The sequence below is a fragment of the Hyaena hyaena genome, unplaced genomic scaffold (genome assembly GCF_003009895.1).
Source record: "Hyaena hyaena isolate Hyena2069 unplaced genomic scaffold, ASM300989v1 scaffold_511, whole genome shotgun sequence".
Lineage (NCBI taxonomy): Eukaryota > Metazoa > Chordata > Mammalia > Carnivora > Hyaenidae > Hyaena > Hyaena hyaena.
Genome location: NW_024081144.1, coordinates 932,633 through 948,058, shown reverse-complemented (window position 1 = coordinate 948,058; position 15,426 = coordinate 932,633). Strand labels below are relative to the sequence as shown.

Below are 15,426 nucleotides of genomic sequence, written 5' to 3'. Positions count from 1 at the left end.
CTTGTGGTGGCCTCCCTGGGTCTCTGCAAAGGTCCCTCGTGTCCCCTGCACGCGCTGGGATTGCGCCTCCCCGGGCGGGGGGGCGAGTCACCTGTTTACACCCCGAATCCACCACGCACTCGTGGAAGCTAAGCTGGTAGCCGACCAGAGAACATAATCACCAAGGAAGGAGGGTCCAGGTTGAAGGCCGGTGCTCAGGGAAAGGGTTTCCTGCCGAGGCCCCGAGCAAGGCCGCACATTGCAGCTGGGGCCAGCGCCCCCCCCCCCAAGTCCAGCCTGGACACTGCTGTGGTCAGCCACACGGAGACCGGAATAAAAGCAGGAAGCTCAAAGCCAGACAGAGAGCACAACGGGGTGGGGCCGAAACGTCCCACCACCGCGGCTCAGGGCAGATTCCGGACAGACCGCTGGGAGAGCCAGGCCCTCCCTGGGCCACCCGCCAACGGCAGACCTTGAGCCCCACCATCCACCCCACTGCCCGAGCCTCGCTTCAGGGCACCCTCCTCACCCCACGTCCGGTGGATGACCGGCTCCACCCCGCCTCCCCCACAGCCTGGAGCCCGGAGCTTCTCTCCCTCCCCCCACCCGCCTCCCACCCCAGCCAGGCCTGATCCTTTTCCCTGCTGCGGTGACCGCGTCCGCCTCCCGGGCTGCGGCCTCCAATCCACTCCCAGCACTGAGGCCAAGGCAGAACCTTTTCTCTTTTTTATTATCATTTTTTTAAATGTTTATTTTTCGAGACAGAGAAAGAGACAGAGTGCAAGCAGAGGAGGGGCAGAGAGAGAGGGAGACACAGACTCTGAAGCAGCTCCAGGCTCCGAGCTGTCAGCACAGAACCCGATGCGGGGCTCGAACTCACCAGCCCCAAGATTATGACTTGAGCCAAAGCCAGACGTTTCACCAACTGAGCCCCCCAGGCAGAACTTTCTGATGCCAAATCCAGGATAACACATTGTCTGCAGCCCCTTCTGTGACCCCTCGGCACCCCTGGACGGAGCCACCCACTCACTGTGCTGCCTCCCTGCAGCCTTGAAGGCAGTGGCTCTGGATTCCTCTGACCTCCCCTTCCAGGTGACTGCTGCCCCCCTCAGTCTCCCCCCACAAGACTCTGAGCTCCCAGAGGAATTGCTGGCCTCACCCATCTTTCCCTTGCACTGAGGGCCAGGGTCACGGGCAGCAGGTGCTCCATAAACGTTGAGCTGGAAGGTCCAGAGGTCCCGTGGGAGCTGGCGGAGCCCAGGAAGACCCCTTAAAGGAAGAGGAGAGCAGACAGGCGGCAGGGACAGAAGGCGCCCTCCCCCAGAATCTGGCTGCCAGGAAGGCCACCACCCATTTCAAGAAAGGCTGGGGCCCCATCGCACCACACAGGGACCCACATGGACACCAGGGCCTGCTGGGAGCCAGGGACAGAGGCGCACACCACGGCCCCATACTCTGGGGACCTCACCCGATCGCACAGCAGCACGTTTCACAGGTGAGCCAAGTGGGGTACGGGCAGGGTGGGGGGAGGGGCCACTGAGAAGCGTGTCCGGGGCGCACGTGGCCACGTCAGCGGCGGGGCAGGTCTGAGCTGGGGCTCAGCGTGGCTCCCGACACCACGACCCCCCTTCTTCGGCTGAAGGGGGAAACACGGCCGGGGGGCCTGGGTGTAAGGGTCCCTTGGGCACGTGAGGCTCCAAGGCGGGCTTCCCCCGCTTCGCCCCGGCCACGCTGAGCCCGCACAGCCGTCCTCCAGGGGACCCAAGCCGGGCGGGCACACGCTCCAGCCGCCGGCACCCCGCGGCGCCCCGGCCCTCCGTGCCAAGCGCCCTCCACGCGCAGGGGCGGACGGGGCAGGGCATGGCTGGGGCCTGAGCTCCCGCAGCAAACAGACTGCTTCCCGAGGATTCTCATAATCTATCGCTCTGCTCCCCCGGAGCCTCACTGGCTGACAGATGTTCCATTTAAGCAGCTAAATTACCACAAAATACACCCATAGAGATGGCAGGCCAATTTCTCCCAAGGTTTATTTGCATGAGGAGGGAGTGGTGTGTGAAAATTCTATCTTCTCTTTTTTGAGAAAAACTTTTTTTTTTTTACTACACACACAAGTTAAGACAAAAAAGGAGGGTGGCTGCCAGCGCGTGAATTACCACGAGAGCGCGCAGACGGCGGGGGCGCCAGGCAGCTCGCACGACCCGGGGCCCGAGGACACAGGTGTGCGGGAGGCCACGGGTTTGAGTCCCGCCCGCACCCCTTCCCGGCGAACGCAGGCCAGCTCCTGTGCGCCCTGAGCCTCGGCCTCCAATGCTCTTGGACGGCCACCGGTGACCCCTGCTCCCCAAGGCTGTCCTCCGCCTGGGTCCTGTCCACGGCCAGGCGCCCCCAGGACTGTGACTAATTATGACCATGGAGGCAACACCGGGCAGCCTGGAAGCAGCCCAGACCTGGCCCAGCACACAGGTGACATTGCGGCGCCCCAGGAACGCAGCAGGGGGCTGAGCGCTCCGGCCGGATCCACCCCCCAGAGGCAGGCCATGCGCTGGCCACCATGTCCCTGCGGCCACCAGACGGCAAAGCAGCAGAAAGGCTGGAGACCGGAGCCGCTCCGCTGGGCGAGGCAAGACGTGATGGTGACACGCTGGCTGCCCGGCTGGGGACACTTGCCACCTGCCGGTCACACGTGCAGGAGGGAGGCCTCGGGGTGGGGATCCCAGAGCTGCCCTGGAGTGAGGTCCCCGGCATGAACAGAAGCAGCCGTTCGACAGCCATCTGTGCCTGGACCCGCCGCCCAGCCAGAGTGGGTGCACAGGGCGGACCGAGCTCCGCAGGCCAAGCCCCAGAACCCTCAGCCCCGGCCGGGAGAATGGACGCAGGCCCCCTCACTGCCTGCCGGAGGTGGCCGGCGTCGCCCAGACCTGTCGGCGGTGCAGACGGGCACAGAGGGGACAGCCTTCCGGAAGGCCCAGCGCAGACAGCAGACTGCATCCCCCCCTCGCCGCCTCCTGACCCCAAAGTCCACCCAGATTCTTTCGCACATGCACCCAGTTCCAGAAACCAGTCCTGGAAACGCAGCCGGACCTCACGAGCCACTGCAGAGCCAACAGGCGTGAGCTCGCGTGCGCACAAGTGCTGCCGGCGGAAGGCGAGTTCTATGGCCTGGATTTACCGACACGCTTATTCTCTCCCAGGCGAGGCACCCTTCCTCCGCGGCCCGCCCCTCGGAAGCGGCGGGAAGCCCACCGCCCGGACACGGGCGCCTCACGGGGAGCGTCAGCAGGACGGGCGGCCGGGGACCAGGAGCGTGGCAGCCCGCGCGGGAACACGGTCCCCTCCCCACCTCGCTGTGGGCGCGGGTTCACCCGCGCTGGACCCTCGCATCCATGGAGCCCCACAGTCCTCACCCTCTCCCATCTGGCTTCTCTCCCTCCGCACGTTTCCGAGGCTCGTCCACACTGCAGCACCTGTCAGACTGATTCCTCTGACGGCTGCCTCCTTATCCCTGGTCTGCAGAGACCCCACGTTTATCGGTTCGCCCACCGAGAAAGAGTGTTTGTCCCCCATCCTACGAGGGAGGACACTGAGGCGCACGGCGCTCAGCAGCAGAGCCAGGGCGCCGGCCCTGAGCCCTCGCCACAACGACATGCCAGACACCTCGAGGGACCGGGGCCCCGTCTGCAGCCGGGAGCACAGAGGCCCGGGGGGAGCAGCCGCGGGGTCACACCCCGCTGCCCTGCCTCGAGCCTGCTTCCTCTGAGCTCTGGGCTGAGAACAAGTAAAACCGAAGGTCTCCGTGGCAGCTCGTGTGTGAAGCCATCATCTGCACAGGAAAAGAGCTCAGAGCTGGGCCGTCTCGTCCCTCGCTGCAGTGACTGCTAGCTGTCCTGTCTGCGGCGCCTGCGGCCAGAGAGGCTGGGGCTGGGGGCACACAGATGCCCACCTCGGGCAGGGAGGGGCAAAGTAAGAGTGGGAGGAGCTTAGGGGCAAGGGAGGGAGGGTCTCCGGATGTGGGTGCCGTGGGCCGGAGGGACCAGAACCTGCTGCCTGGGGACCTGACACAGGCTGCAAAGACACTAAAGCTTCCTAGGTGCCCTGTGAGCCCGGGACACATGGCGATGGCCCCGGGACCCAGACACCCGCTTGTACAGTTATGAGATGGGACTCCCCATTCCCGGTGGGGCGCGGGGGGCCCTCAGCAAACAGCCCGCCAGCCCCAGGGCCCAGCTCACAGGAGCACCGCCAAGGACCACAGCCAACCCCGCGGGGACGAGCCAGAGAGGCCTCGGGCCTCGGCACTCTGGTGTGGGGGGGGCGTGGCAGGCCGTGGGGACCCTGGCAGGTGGCTCGGCCCTTGCGCCTCTGCAGAGGCCCCTCTCCCTGGGGCCACTGGCCGCCGCATGCTGGGCCGGGCGCCTACACCACCCTCCCCTGGCAGCGTCCTGCGTCTACACGTCAGCTGTGACAGGCGGGTATCTGGGCAAACGGAAGTGCATGCACCAGAACGGGAGCGCGCTTAGGGAGGAGACCACGCAGAGGCAGGGCTGGGGCGCGGGGGGCGCGGGGGGAGCGGGGGGCAGGCCGACACCCGGAACCCGACCCTGCCCCCGCCCCCGGCACAGGGACCCCTGGGGGCTCGGACCGGCACCCTCCCTGCCACCTGCCGCATCTCAGGGACGTGCTGTCCTGGGTGGCAGAGCCACGAACGCGCCGGGACACAGCCCGGCAGGGACTGACCGTCTTCTGACAGCGGAGGACAGGCAGGCGTCCCCTCCGTGCGCTGCTGACGGTGACACAGGCCTCGAGGGACATGGGGTGGGCCCCCCACTCCTGGAAAGAGCCGGAGGCTGACGAGCCCGGCGGACGGAACGGGAGGACAGGTGGGAGACGCTCCGCGGAGACTCGGGTGCTGGCTGCCCCCAGAGCCAGAAGCTCAAAACCCAGCGAACCGAGGGCAGCTTCCCAGGCCTCAGGTTTGGGGTGGCTCAGGGGGAAGACAGGCAGGTGTGTTGAAAGTAATTCCTCGGATCCTGATATAAACTCCGGGAAGACCGGCAAGTGAGCCCCACCGAACAGTGAGGGAGGCGGGGGGCCACCACCCCAGGTGCCGAGGGCAGTTCCCGGGGCCGGCCCGCCGCCTCCACGGCTGCACTTGTGACTCTAGTTTAGCTTTTAGATCCAGACCCCAAAACAGCAGCCACAGGACACAGGGTCCCTGAGAGCACAGAGGGCGGGGGGCTCCTCCAGGCTGCCTGGGGGCCCATCCAGGAGGCGGACAAGGACCATCCCAGCCAAGGTGTGCAGGTGCGACCCTGCCCGAAATCCTCTTCCTGTCGTGCTGAGGGGCACGCAGGGGTGTCCGGGGAGCGGGGCCACGTGTCACCTTACCAAATCCAGACGGGGAGGAGAGCTTGGGGTCCCCTAAGCCAAACCCCATGGGGTGACAGTCAGAAAGCCCCACTGCCCATGGGGGTCAGGCGCTGGGAGAGAAAATGGGCTCCCCACGGGGGCTCCACCAAAGGGGACCCCAGGGCGTGTGAAGGAGGGGCCGCCCCGCAGCCGTCCCAAGCCGAGGGAGGATGCCGAGGACCCTGAGCCAGGAGCCATGGCAGCTCACAGCAGGACAGCCGGGTGCTGAGCAGGGAGGCCCCGCACCCAGAGAACCCGGCTTCAGGCACCCCCCCAAACAGGGGTGAGTGCACCCGAGAGGTGCATTCCCCAGTTCCAGAAATGGCATCTGGAGAGAGAAGGCAGGGCTGCGCGGGACCCGGTCAGAACACCCGACGAGGAGGGGCCGCTGTCACCTCCGGAGTGTCCTGACAGGCAGCCCCTGCTGGATGGCTCCGCGTCGGAAAGCGCCCCTTTCGTCTCCTCGAGAGCCCCCCTTGCCGTCTCCTCCTCCGGAAGGTCAGGGACACAGTGTCAGGGGTCTCCGTTTCTCGCGCCCAACACCAATGAGCATGTGACCTCGAATGGGGAGCAAAAATGACACTGAGCCCCGCCCCCCCAGCACCAGGGAGCAGGCGAGGAGACAGGCCCAGAGCCACGCAGCCACGAGGGCAGGGCCGGGCAGCCCTGGGCCACCCCCAGACTCGGGCCCTGTGCAGCCACCGGCCTCCTCACCGGTGGGGACCGTCCAAGGGCTGCTGTGCAGGTTGGCAAGAGGCCTCGCCCTCCACACAGCTGTGTGACCTTGGGCAGCCCCCTTAACCTCTCCATTAACTGCCCAACACAGTGCCTCATGGGGTCTCCTAAGGCCCAGGGATGTGCCAGTGCTGGGCAGTCAGGGGACAAACCCTCCCAGGACAGGGCACGGCTGGCAGCAGTGACTTAGAATACCCGGGGCGCCCGGGGGGCTCAGTCGGTTAGGTGTCCGACTTCGGCTCAGGTCATGATCTCGCAGTTCATGGGTTCGAGCCCCGCGACGGGCTGTGTGCTGACAGCGCAGAGCCTGGAGCCTGTTTCAGATTCTGTGTCTCCTCTCTCTGCCCCTCCGCTGCTCGCACGTGCTCTCTCTCTCTCAAAAATATACATTTAACAAAAAAGTGTTTTTGCAAAACTAAAGTACCTGGGGGCCCACCTCGGCAGCAACCGCCGGTCTCCAGCCTTCACTTCCCTAACACCATGCAGTTTCCAAGGCCAGCCCCCCACGAGGCCGTCCACAGTCCCTGCCTCCCGTACCAGCTAAGGACTAACAGCCCCCAAACGAGGCGACAGCAAACCCTGCATCTGTCCCTGCCTCCCGCACGCGCCAGCACGGAGCTTCTGGGAGGGAAGCAGCAAAGAGAGGGTGTGAGAACCTTCCAGGAGGCACCCTGCACGAGGCAGGGACGGCGCCAGGCCCGCGTTTTCCCATCAAATGCTCCCAGCAGCCGGCAAGGTACCCACAGGTGTCCCCTTTTCAGACGAGGAGACCGGGATTCAGCCAGGCCGGTGTCCCCGCCGCCACGGAGATCCCCACTGGAGCCGCGTGGCCGATGGCGGCAGTCCCTCCGCGGCCGCATCAGGTCCCCTCCGCGTCCCTACAAAGTGGGGCCGGGGGCCGAGCCCACCACGAGAATGAGGCAAGATCGTGGCCCCAGGCTTCGGCACGGTTCCTGGCACAAGGTCAAGGTGGAGAGGCTTTGTTCTTACTGAGCACTTCCTGCTGCAGGAGCCGGTGCCAAGGGCCCCGATACAAAGGGAGACAGGTGCCCAGGGGCCAGGGCTGCATCACAGGCCCCAGGACAGGCCCCAAGCGCCGCAGGCGAGCCCACTGCCTGGCTTTGCGCGGGCCACAAAGCGAAGGAAGGCTTCCGTGTTTTTAAACGGTTGGGGGAAAAAATCAAAAGAATAATATTCAGCAGCACATGACAACAATGTGAAATTCAAATTTCATTCCCCATAAAGTTTACTGGCACACAGCCACACTCACTCATTTACGGATCGTCCACGGCCGCCTTCACACCAGCAGGCCAGAGCTGAGTGGTTACGACAGAGACTGTCTGGCCCACAGGGCCTCAGATATTTACTGGCTGGCCCTCCACACAAGATGAGTGCCCACCCCCGCTCTGGGAGCAGGGTGCTGGTGGCCAGCAGGGGTGCTGGGGAGAGAGGGGTGGCCTCAAGGGGGGGCCGGGCCAGCAGGGCTGAGTCTGGGTCTCTGCCTAAACCAGAGCCCCTCCAGCGCTGGCGGCCCCGGGGCGTCCCACCCTCAGACTCAGAAAGCCCCAGACACCGGCGTGGCCCAGACACAGGGCCAGGAGGAAGGGGCTGGGGGGCATCGCGCCACTGACCACCCAGAGCAGAGGCCCCGGTGCCTCTCTGGCCAGCACGAGCGGGTCCTTCCAGGACAAGCAAGGGAGGGGCCTCCTTGGCCACGCTGCCCACGTGCCAGAAAGAGCTGAAACGAGGCGCTGGCGGGGGGGCTTGTGGGGGGAGCCCCCCCACGTCTGCTTGTCCTTGTCAGGCCCCCAGCGAGGCTGGACCCCCACATTTGGCCCCAGGCTCGGCAGACCCCCCCACTCCCAGCAGCGAGGCGCCCATCTCCGGGGCCCAGACCCCGGTCCTCCCTCAGGACGACAAGCTTCCAGGCTCCAGCCCAGCCACCGAGGCCAATGCCAGGCTGTGGCTTCCTGAGACCCGGGGCAGGTGAGGGCCCAGCGCCTCTCCCGCCGACCCCACACCCGAGCCTCAGGATCCTGCTCCACACAGCCTGGCAAGGGCCCCCCCCCCCAGTTGGTCAGGCCAGTGCGAAAGACAGGGCCCACGGGGCCCACCGGCCTCTGCCAGGCCCCGCCCCCACCGGCCTCGCCCCCACGCCCTCAGCCACCCCTGCCCGTGGAAAACCCATTGTTGGCGAGATGCAGGTTTCCCCAGGTGTCCTCGCCACACTAAGGAGCCTTTTCAGGCCCTTTGCATAATCTCCCCCCCCCACCCCCACCCATATCAAATTTCCAGACGACGGAGGTGCTGTGGATCTGGTTTGTACGCATGCGCATCTGTGCTTTAGTACACATAAGAAGAACTTGACTTCTCTGCCCCCAAAGATCTGATTTCCAACAAGGTCCTATCACCCGTTGTTGAGAACGCATGAAATTAAATAACATGTATCATTAAAAGTAGAGTTCTGCATTCTTTTTACTTTTTTCACACCATCAGCAGGAGTTTTAAATACAGACCCGGCTCACTTGCGTTGACCAGCACTGATACACATCGAAAACACAGACAACTGTAAACGTGTCCAGATACACATGCACACAGCACACACGTACGCCTGTGTGTACTCACAGACACACACACACACACACAGACCACCAGCTCTGACCAAAGAGAGCGCCCCGCGGCGGTGCGCACGCGGCACCCAGATCTCGCTTCTGAACACCCGTCTCCGCGAGGGAGGCCGGCCGACTCCGAGCAGGGACAACGGAGAATACAGAAGGAGCCTGGACGAGTCGCGCCAGGAAGGAGGGCAGTGCGCCCAAGATGCTGCGAACGTGTCAAAAAGGCGCACGGAAGACTGAAGCAGTTCCCGGGTCGAACCCAAGAGAGCACGAGCGCGAAAACAAGTGACGACGGTAACAGACTTTACCCGAGGAATAAAACAGGGAACCGGGATCCGAACTGGCGGAAAGAGAGGGAGGGAGGAAGAGAAGAAAGAGGAAGGAACGACTGGAGGTGCACCTTGTCCCAAGTCCCTTCCTGAGAAAAGCTATGAATGACGGGGGACAGGAGCTCTCTGCGCAGGCGCAGAGCCCGCATCCAGTCGCAAGGGCACGCAGAGGGACCCCGCAGAGGGACCCCATTCTGCAGCTAAAGGCACCTGGGGCCTGCAGGATGCCAGGGTCGTGAAAATCAAGGGAAGGCTGAGGGGCCGTCCCAGACGCAGGGGCGAAGAGGAGGGCAGCCAGCCCTTCGGGCAACCTCTTTTGCTGAACCGGCATTTCAGGGGGCATTTCGGGGGACACCCGTTGAGGCGTGAGTGACTGAGAGGCTGCACTGCCCTCCTGGGGGGCAATGCCCTTGTTTGGGGGCGACATGCCGAAACACTCGGGGACCGCGTGACCCACTCCCCTCCCCTGGGTGGAGAAAAAGTGATGTGTGCAGCGCGCAGGGCTTGTCCGTAAGTCCGACGTGCTCTCAGAATTGAGAGGCCCCCGGTTTCCATGACACGAGGCTTGCTCCCTGCGCCGCTGCCCTGGCATTGCATGCCTCAGCCTCAGGACCCGGGCCGCGGGCAGGCTGCAGCCCCAGGCGTCGGGGCGACCCCGCGGGCACCCCCTCTGGCCTGGCGGCGGCCCCTGGCCCCTCGGCAAGCACAAAGCTGCCTCGGGAAGAAGGAACACAGCGGCGAAGGCGCAAAGGAACAAAGGGGCGCCCGACTCCGCGGGACCCCGAGACGACAGCTTGGAGGGGCCGGGGAGGAGGGGACGGGAAACACACAGCTCCTGGGCTTGCCGAGTGCACAGAAGCGTGGCACCCACTGGGAGGTGCAAGGTTAGCCACACACCCGGGTCTGCCGGGGGCCACGGCCAGGCTCGCCACGTCTGGGGCAGGAGGGGCCGTAGACCAGCTCCTCCGGGAAGAACCAGGCTACGAGGAAGGAGAGGTCTAGCAGCAGCAGGGACGCAGCACGTGACGGCGAAGGTCCGGGGCCCCGGGGGCGGCGGGCACGAGGCAGGGTCGGGAAGGGGCTGGCGCCGGAGGGGTGCGCAGGAGAGGAAGCCCGGTGGGCCCCGGGGTCCCACTCCCGTCCCCGCAGACAGGCTTCCGGGGAGGAGGCCGCCAGGGCGGTGTGGGCCAGGGCTGGCCGGGTGGTGCCCTCCAGGTTCAAACTGCCGACCCAACGCAAGGGCTTTGTGCTGGCATCAGCCACCTGGGGACCTCACGGCCAGAGCCGCCCGGACACACGTGATCCCTCATTAGGATCAGCAGATTGTGGCCCTACCTAATTAGCTTAATTAAACCCAAGGTGGCTTCCAGGCATTTTGGATTAAAAAAAAAAAGGAAGAAAATGAAAGCACACGGCCCGCCAGCTCCAGGAGGCAGGACAAAGGGGCAACTCGGATCCTCTGCGAACACCTTCTCCAGCTCTGTACACAGCAGGCGCTCATAAGCGTACACACTCTGACGCTCCTTGGGGGCAGCTGAGGTCAACTCAGAGTGCAGGGGCCTTCCACACGCTGTTGCCCGAAAACACGACGTCACCGTGAGCAGCCAGCGCGGCCTTCTGAGCAAGGGAACATCCCGGCAGCCTCTGGGAGCGGCCACGAGGCGGGAGGAAGCGACAGGAGCGCCCATGCGAAAGTCAGCGGGAAAGCTTAGGGAAGTCTCGCGGAACCCACTTCGTTCCAAGCCCGAGAAGGGAGACCTCCTGGTGGCCTAGGGTCACCACTTAGGATCTGTGAGAGCCGGGCCAAGTCCCTCCACCTCTCTGAGCTGCGGCCACCTCCTCTATAGAACAGGGGTGGCGCACCCCCACCCAGGATGGAGCCTCGCCCGGCGGGGGGGTGGGCCAGTAAGAAAGGGAAACTTCGATTTGCCTTGTGATGGAACCTCCGAGGACCCACAGGACACCTTCCCTCCCACCTCCAGGGACAGCGAGGAGCTTCCCGAATGACAAAGAACAGCGACACAGGGGGGCCTCCGAGCCCCCTTCCCACACCAGGCACAGCCATTCCTGGCAAAGAGGACTGTGTCTCGAACTGTGAGTGTGGAGAGGGAGCCAGCCCGCTAGCCCCCTGGCCCAGGGAACGCAGGCTTGAGGAGCACCTGCAGCCGTCCTGCGCCAGCAACAGACATACAAAGATGGGGTGACCCCCTCCATCCCCCACAAGGTGACCTGTGGGCTGAGGTCAGGGAGACCAGCCCTCAGCCAAGAGAGTGATACCTACCAGTATCCAGGTGAACCCCCCAAAATCATTAACGTTAAGTCAGCACTGCACGGAGGACGTTCTCTGCCTTCCCCCGTGGAATCCTCACTGCACGCCTATGTGGTGGCTACTACCGCCATTCCCATTAAACAGATGGGGAAACTGAGGCCCCAAAGGTGGTCGCCTACCTGCAGGGCGACAGTGCCAGGTTTCAATCAGCACATGTCCATGAGGACACGTAGACACTCGCCCCTCCAGTTCTCCCCGGCACTGAGTCCCCCACAATGTCCCTTCGCCCAGGCTGGGACACAGGGGCTCAAAGGCACTGTGCTAGTGTCAGTGTCACTGCCCCACGGACGTCTGTGGCCTTCAAGCACTGGGGCTGAGCCAAGCCACCTGCCACAGCCAGGGCCCCCTCCTCCCCCACCCTGCCCAAACCACAGCTGGAAAAGGGCAGCGCCAGCCTCTGCTGTGTTCCCACCCACCCCAGGCTGTGTCTGTGCCCCAGCCTCCCCGCCAATCAGCCAGGAAACCCGTCAGGAGCTAGCAAGCCCGGGCAGCTTCACGGCCAAAAGCAGACACGCTCCCGCCCATGGCCGGCTCTGCCCTCGGCAACCCTTCCTGCCCTCAGTGTCTCCATCCCAGCCCCCAGAGGGGAGGACAGCGGGGAGGAACGGATTTACGAGAGCTTTCTTTCGGCAGCAGGGCACCTGGCCCCAGGGACTCCGGGCTGGCTAGCATGACAGCTGGCTCCGGGGAAGCCCTAAGACCGCATGCCTGCACCCCCAGGCGCCCTCCCGGGCTGTCTGCCTCCCGTGGTCCTGGGCCGAGTGGGAGCGCAGCCCCCCTGCCCTCTCAGGGCTTCTCTTTGTCAGCAGCCACCCCCCTCCTCTCCCCGGAGGAGGGGGGGTGCCCCCATCTCCTAGGAAACGCAGTCACAGCCAAAGGGCAGAGGCCATGCAGCCCAGCCTGGAAAAGCCGTGACTCACTCCATCCCTCCTTCTCCCTAGCCTGTTTTCCGATGTCACACACGAATGGCCGTTGTCCACGCGGACTTGCCGAGGGCCACAGAGGAAGGGGGCTTCGGGCTAACAGGAAGGTGGGTCCTTCACACAGCTGGCCAGACCCCCGCTGGCCCCCTGGCCGTCCTGAGCACCCAGGACCCCTTCACATGGAGCCGGGGTGGGCGCTCCGGGGCTCCGGAGGGCAGGACCGGGGCTCCATTCTGCTTAAGTCTTAGCCAAGTTCCCTTTAAGGGGCCAAGAAAAGCAGCTCCCGCCAGCCGCGCAGACATTTTCCTGCCGGCCTGCAGCCACACGCGCTCCGCCACGACAAAGGCCACACTCGAGGGTGACCGGGGAGCCACGGGGGGCTCCCGCTCGCACCAACTTGTGCGGCCCCGTCCAAGAGGCGGCGCCCCAAGCCCACCCGCTCCCTCCGGCCGCGCCGGCGTGTCGTCCACGGTCCAGTCCACCAGGCGCGAAGCCCGAGGGCGCGACGCCGGACGAGGCCCCCGGGCGTGGCGGGGCTCCCCGGGGCCGCGGCGCACGCGGACAGGGGGCGGCAGCGGCGGGCGCCCCGCCCGGCTTCGAGTCTTCCCTCACCCGGGAGGCGCAGACCCGCCCGGGGCGCTCCCCGGCCTTGCCCTCGGGCGGCGGCGGCGCGCCCGGGGCTTGGGGGACTTTGGCCAACTTCGCGCCTCCAGGGGCGCGCCCCACGCCCTCCCCGCGGCTGCCCAGCGCGGCCCCTCACCTGGGACATCTGCGGCCGGAAGTTGATGTCCTTGAGGTCGATGGAGCCGGGGGAGAGGTTGTGCAGCAGCTGGCACAGGAGGACGCCGTCGCGCAGCGCCTGCGCCAGGTCGAAGACCGCGGCCGAGGGCCACACGACCCGGTGGTTGGGCGGCAGGACCTTGCAGTCGATGAGCCAGCGGCCGCACTGCCGCCACTGCTCCATGGCGCCCGCGGCGGCCGCACGGCCGGCCCCGCTCAGGGCAGCGCTCGGGCCGAAGTGCGGCGGCCGCGGGGCATCCCGCCCGCCCGCGCGGGCTCGGCGGCCGGGGCGGGGCTTCGCGCGGGCGGCCCCGGGTCCCCGCCGCGCCGCCGCGCGTCCCCTCCTCTTCCTCCTCCTCCGGCTCCTCGCGGGCCGCCGCTCCCTCCCACGTGCGGCCGCGGGGCGGGCGCCGCGCCGCGCGCCGGACCCCCTCACGCGCGCGAGCGCCCCCGGGCCCCGGGCCGGGCTCCACGCCGCCCGCCGCCGCAGCGCCTCGCGATCCGCCCCGAGGGGCGCCGCATGCTGCGCTCGGGCCGCCCCGCGGCTGCCGCCGCTCCTGCCCCGCCCGAGACAAAGGGCCGGCGGGTCGCTCGCTCGGCGCGTCCGGGGCCTGGGCCACCCTCGCCGCCGCCGCTTTGTTCAACCCGCCCGCGGGCTCCGCGCTCGGTGCCCGGCGCTCGGACTCGGAGGTTCGGTGGCTCCGGGGTGCGGGGACGCGGGGCGGCGGGGGGGGGGGTGCGGGGGGCGCGGCCACGGGCGGGGCGGGGCGGGGGCGGGGCCAGCGCGCGGGCCTGACGCCGCCCCCGCCCCCCCACTTCCTGCCCCGCCGCCCGCCAAAGTTTCGGAGGGCGGGGGCTGCGGCGCCGCCCCGGGCCCGCCCCCCCGGTCCGCGGGCGCCCGCACTTTTGGGGAGGTCTGCGCCCTGGGCGAGCGGCCTAGCCCGTGGAGGGGTTGCCGGGTCTCGGTCTCTGCTTTGGCCCTGCGTTCCGCTCCTGGCGATCAGACTGTGGCCCCTTTCGTGCTGGGGACCTCCTCACGGCCCTTCGAGAAGGGGGCACCGGCTGGGCCGAGGCCCCCCGCGTCACCTCGACCCCGAGGGATAACTCGATGCCGGAGGCACACGGGCCGGGCATGCGCCCAGAACCCCCATCTAATCCTCTGCTCTGGCCGGGGACCCGCAAGAAGCCCCCCAGCCCACAGGCGACTCCGCACAAAGGCTGGGATTCCCCTGCTTCATGACCCAGAGGCCTGGCCGCTTGCAGCTGCCCAAAGGGCAAACCCTGGCGTCCAAGATGGAATATTCGAGATAAGTGAGTGAGAGGGAGGGCTGGTGGTGAGGCCAGAGTTCCCTGGGCTCTGGATCGAGGCAGGCCACTCCCCGACTTCAGGGTCCACTGACCCCGCCCTGAGCCACGCCTTGGGGTGGGGGGCGCGCTGTCAGCAGCTGGCCTCCCGCGACAGCGACGCTGCTTCAAGGACTTGAAGAGCCAATCTGCCGATGAAGTGATGTGGATCCTGGCTCAGCTCAGGATGCGCTGGGCCACCCTGGGCAAGTCGCAGCCCCTCCCCGAGCGGCTCAGCCCTCAGTGGGGTGGGGGCAGTGTCGGAGAGGCCGCCCTCTCTGGACTCTCCTGGTCGAATTCTGGACCCGCGTTCACTGCCCCAGGGCCCCGCCCCCCTCTTCCATTGGGCGCCACCCCAGCTCACTGTGAGCGCAGAGAATCCCCCAGGCCTTCTGCAGAGGTCTCACCTGCCCGTTCCCCAGCCGAGGAGGGGGGAGGAGGGGCTGGGGCTGGCCCAGGGAGACAAGTAGGGAGGAGGGGGGAGGAGGGGCACACCCCAGGACCCGTGAGGAGGAGCCACACAGGCGTACTATGGGGACAAGGGGCCAGGGAGCTCCAAGCTACCCTTCCTCTGACGACCCCTCCAGGCACCTTGGGGAACCTGACTCACAGGGTAGGATTGAGCCTGTCGGGCCTGAAGCAAAAGTGGATAATCCCTCCAGCATCACCCTGAGAAATGGAAACATGGGGCCACAGCCTGAACCCCAGCCCCTCCAGCTCCCCATCCCGCTCGGAGAGCCTGTGCAGGCACCTTCCCGTGCGGTGCCCCTCTGTAGAATGGGGAGCCCCGCACCCCACCAGAGTTGCTTGTGGGAGGCAAACAGGACATCATCCAGAGACTTTGCACAGGGCCTGGGGCACAACCCGGCTCCCGCAGCCCTTCACCTGGGGTGCCCTATTCATGGTGCCCCCTTAATGCCTGTGTCCCTCTCCCACAGGTAACGGACTAGTGAGAAAAGGGCTTCTGTCCTCACCGCCCTTCA

The 15,426-nt window shown here is 66.3% G+C and overlaps 1 protein-coding gene across 3 annotated transcripts in view; it reads right to left on the bottom strand.

Annotated features, from left to right (window-relative positions):
- VAV2 (vav guanine nucleotide exchange factor 2) overlaps positions 1 to 13,375 on the bottom strand; it is a 146,514-nt gene extending 133,139 nt beyond the window's left edge. For 2 of the 3 annotated variants that reach the window (XM_039255164.1, XM_039255165.1), the window contains exon 1: positions 13,080 to 13,371. In XM_039255164.1, the coding sequence (XP_039111095.1) occupies positions 13,080 to 13,283 (204 nt within the window). In that variant the 5' untranslated portion in view covers positions 13,284 to 13,371. Of the gene's footprint in view, positions 1 to 13,079 lie in introns of all 3 variants that reach the window. The other variant, XM_039255166.1, reaches the window with a different exon arrangement.
- Positions 13,376 to 15,426: the final 2,051 nt, after the last annotated feature.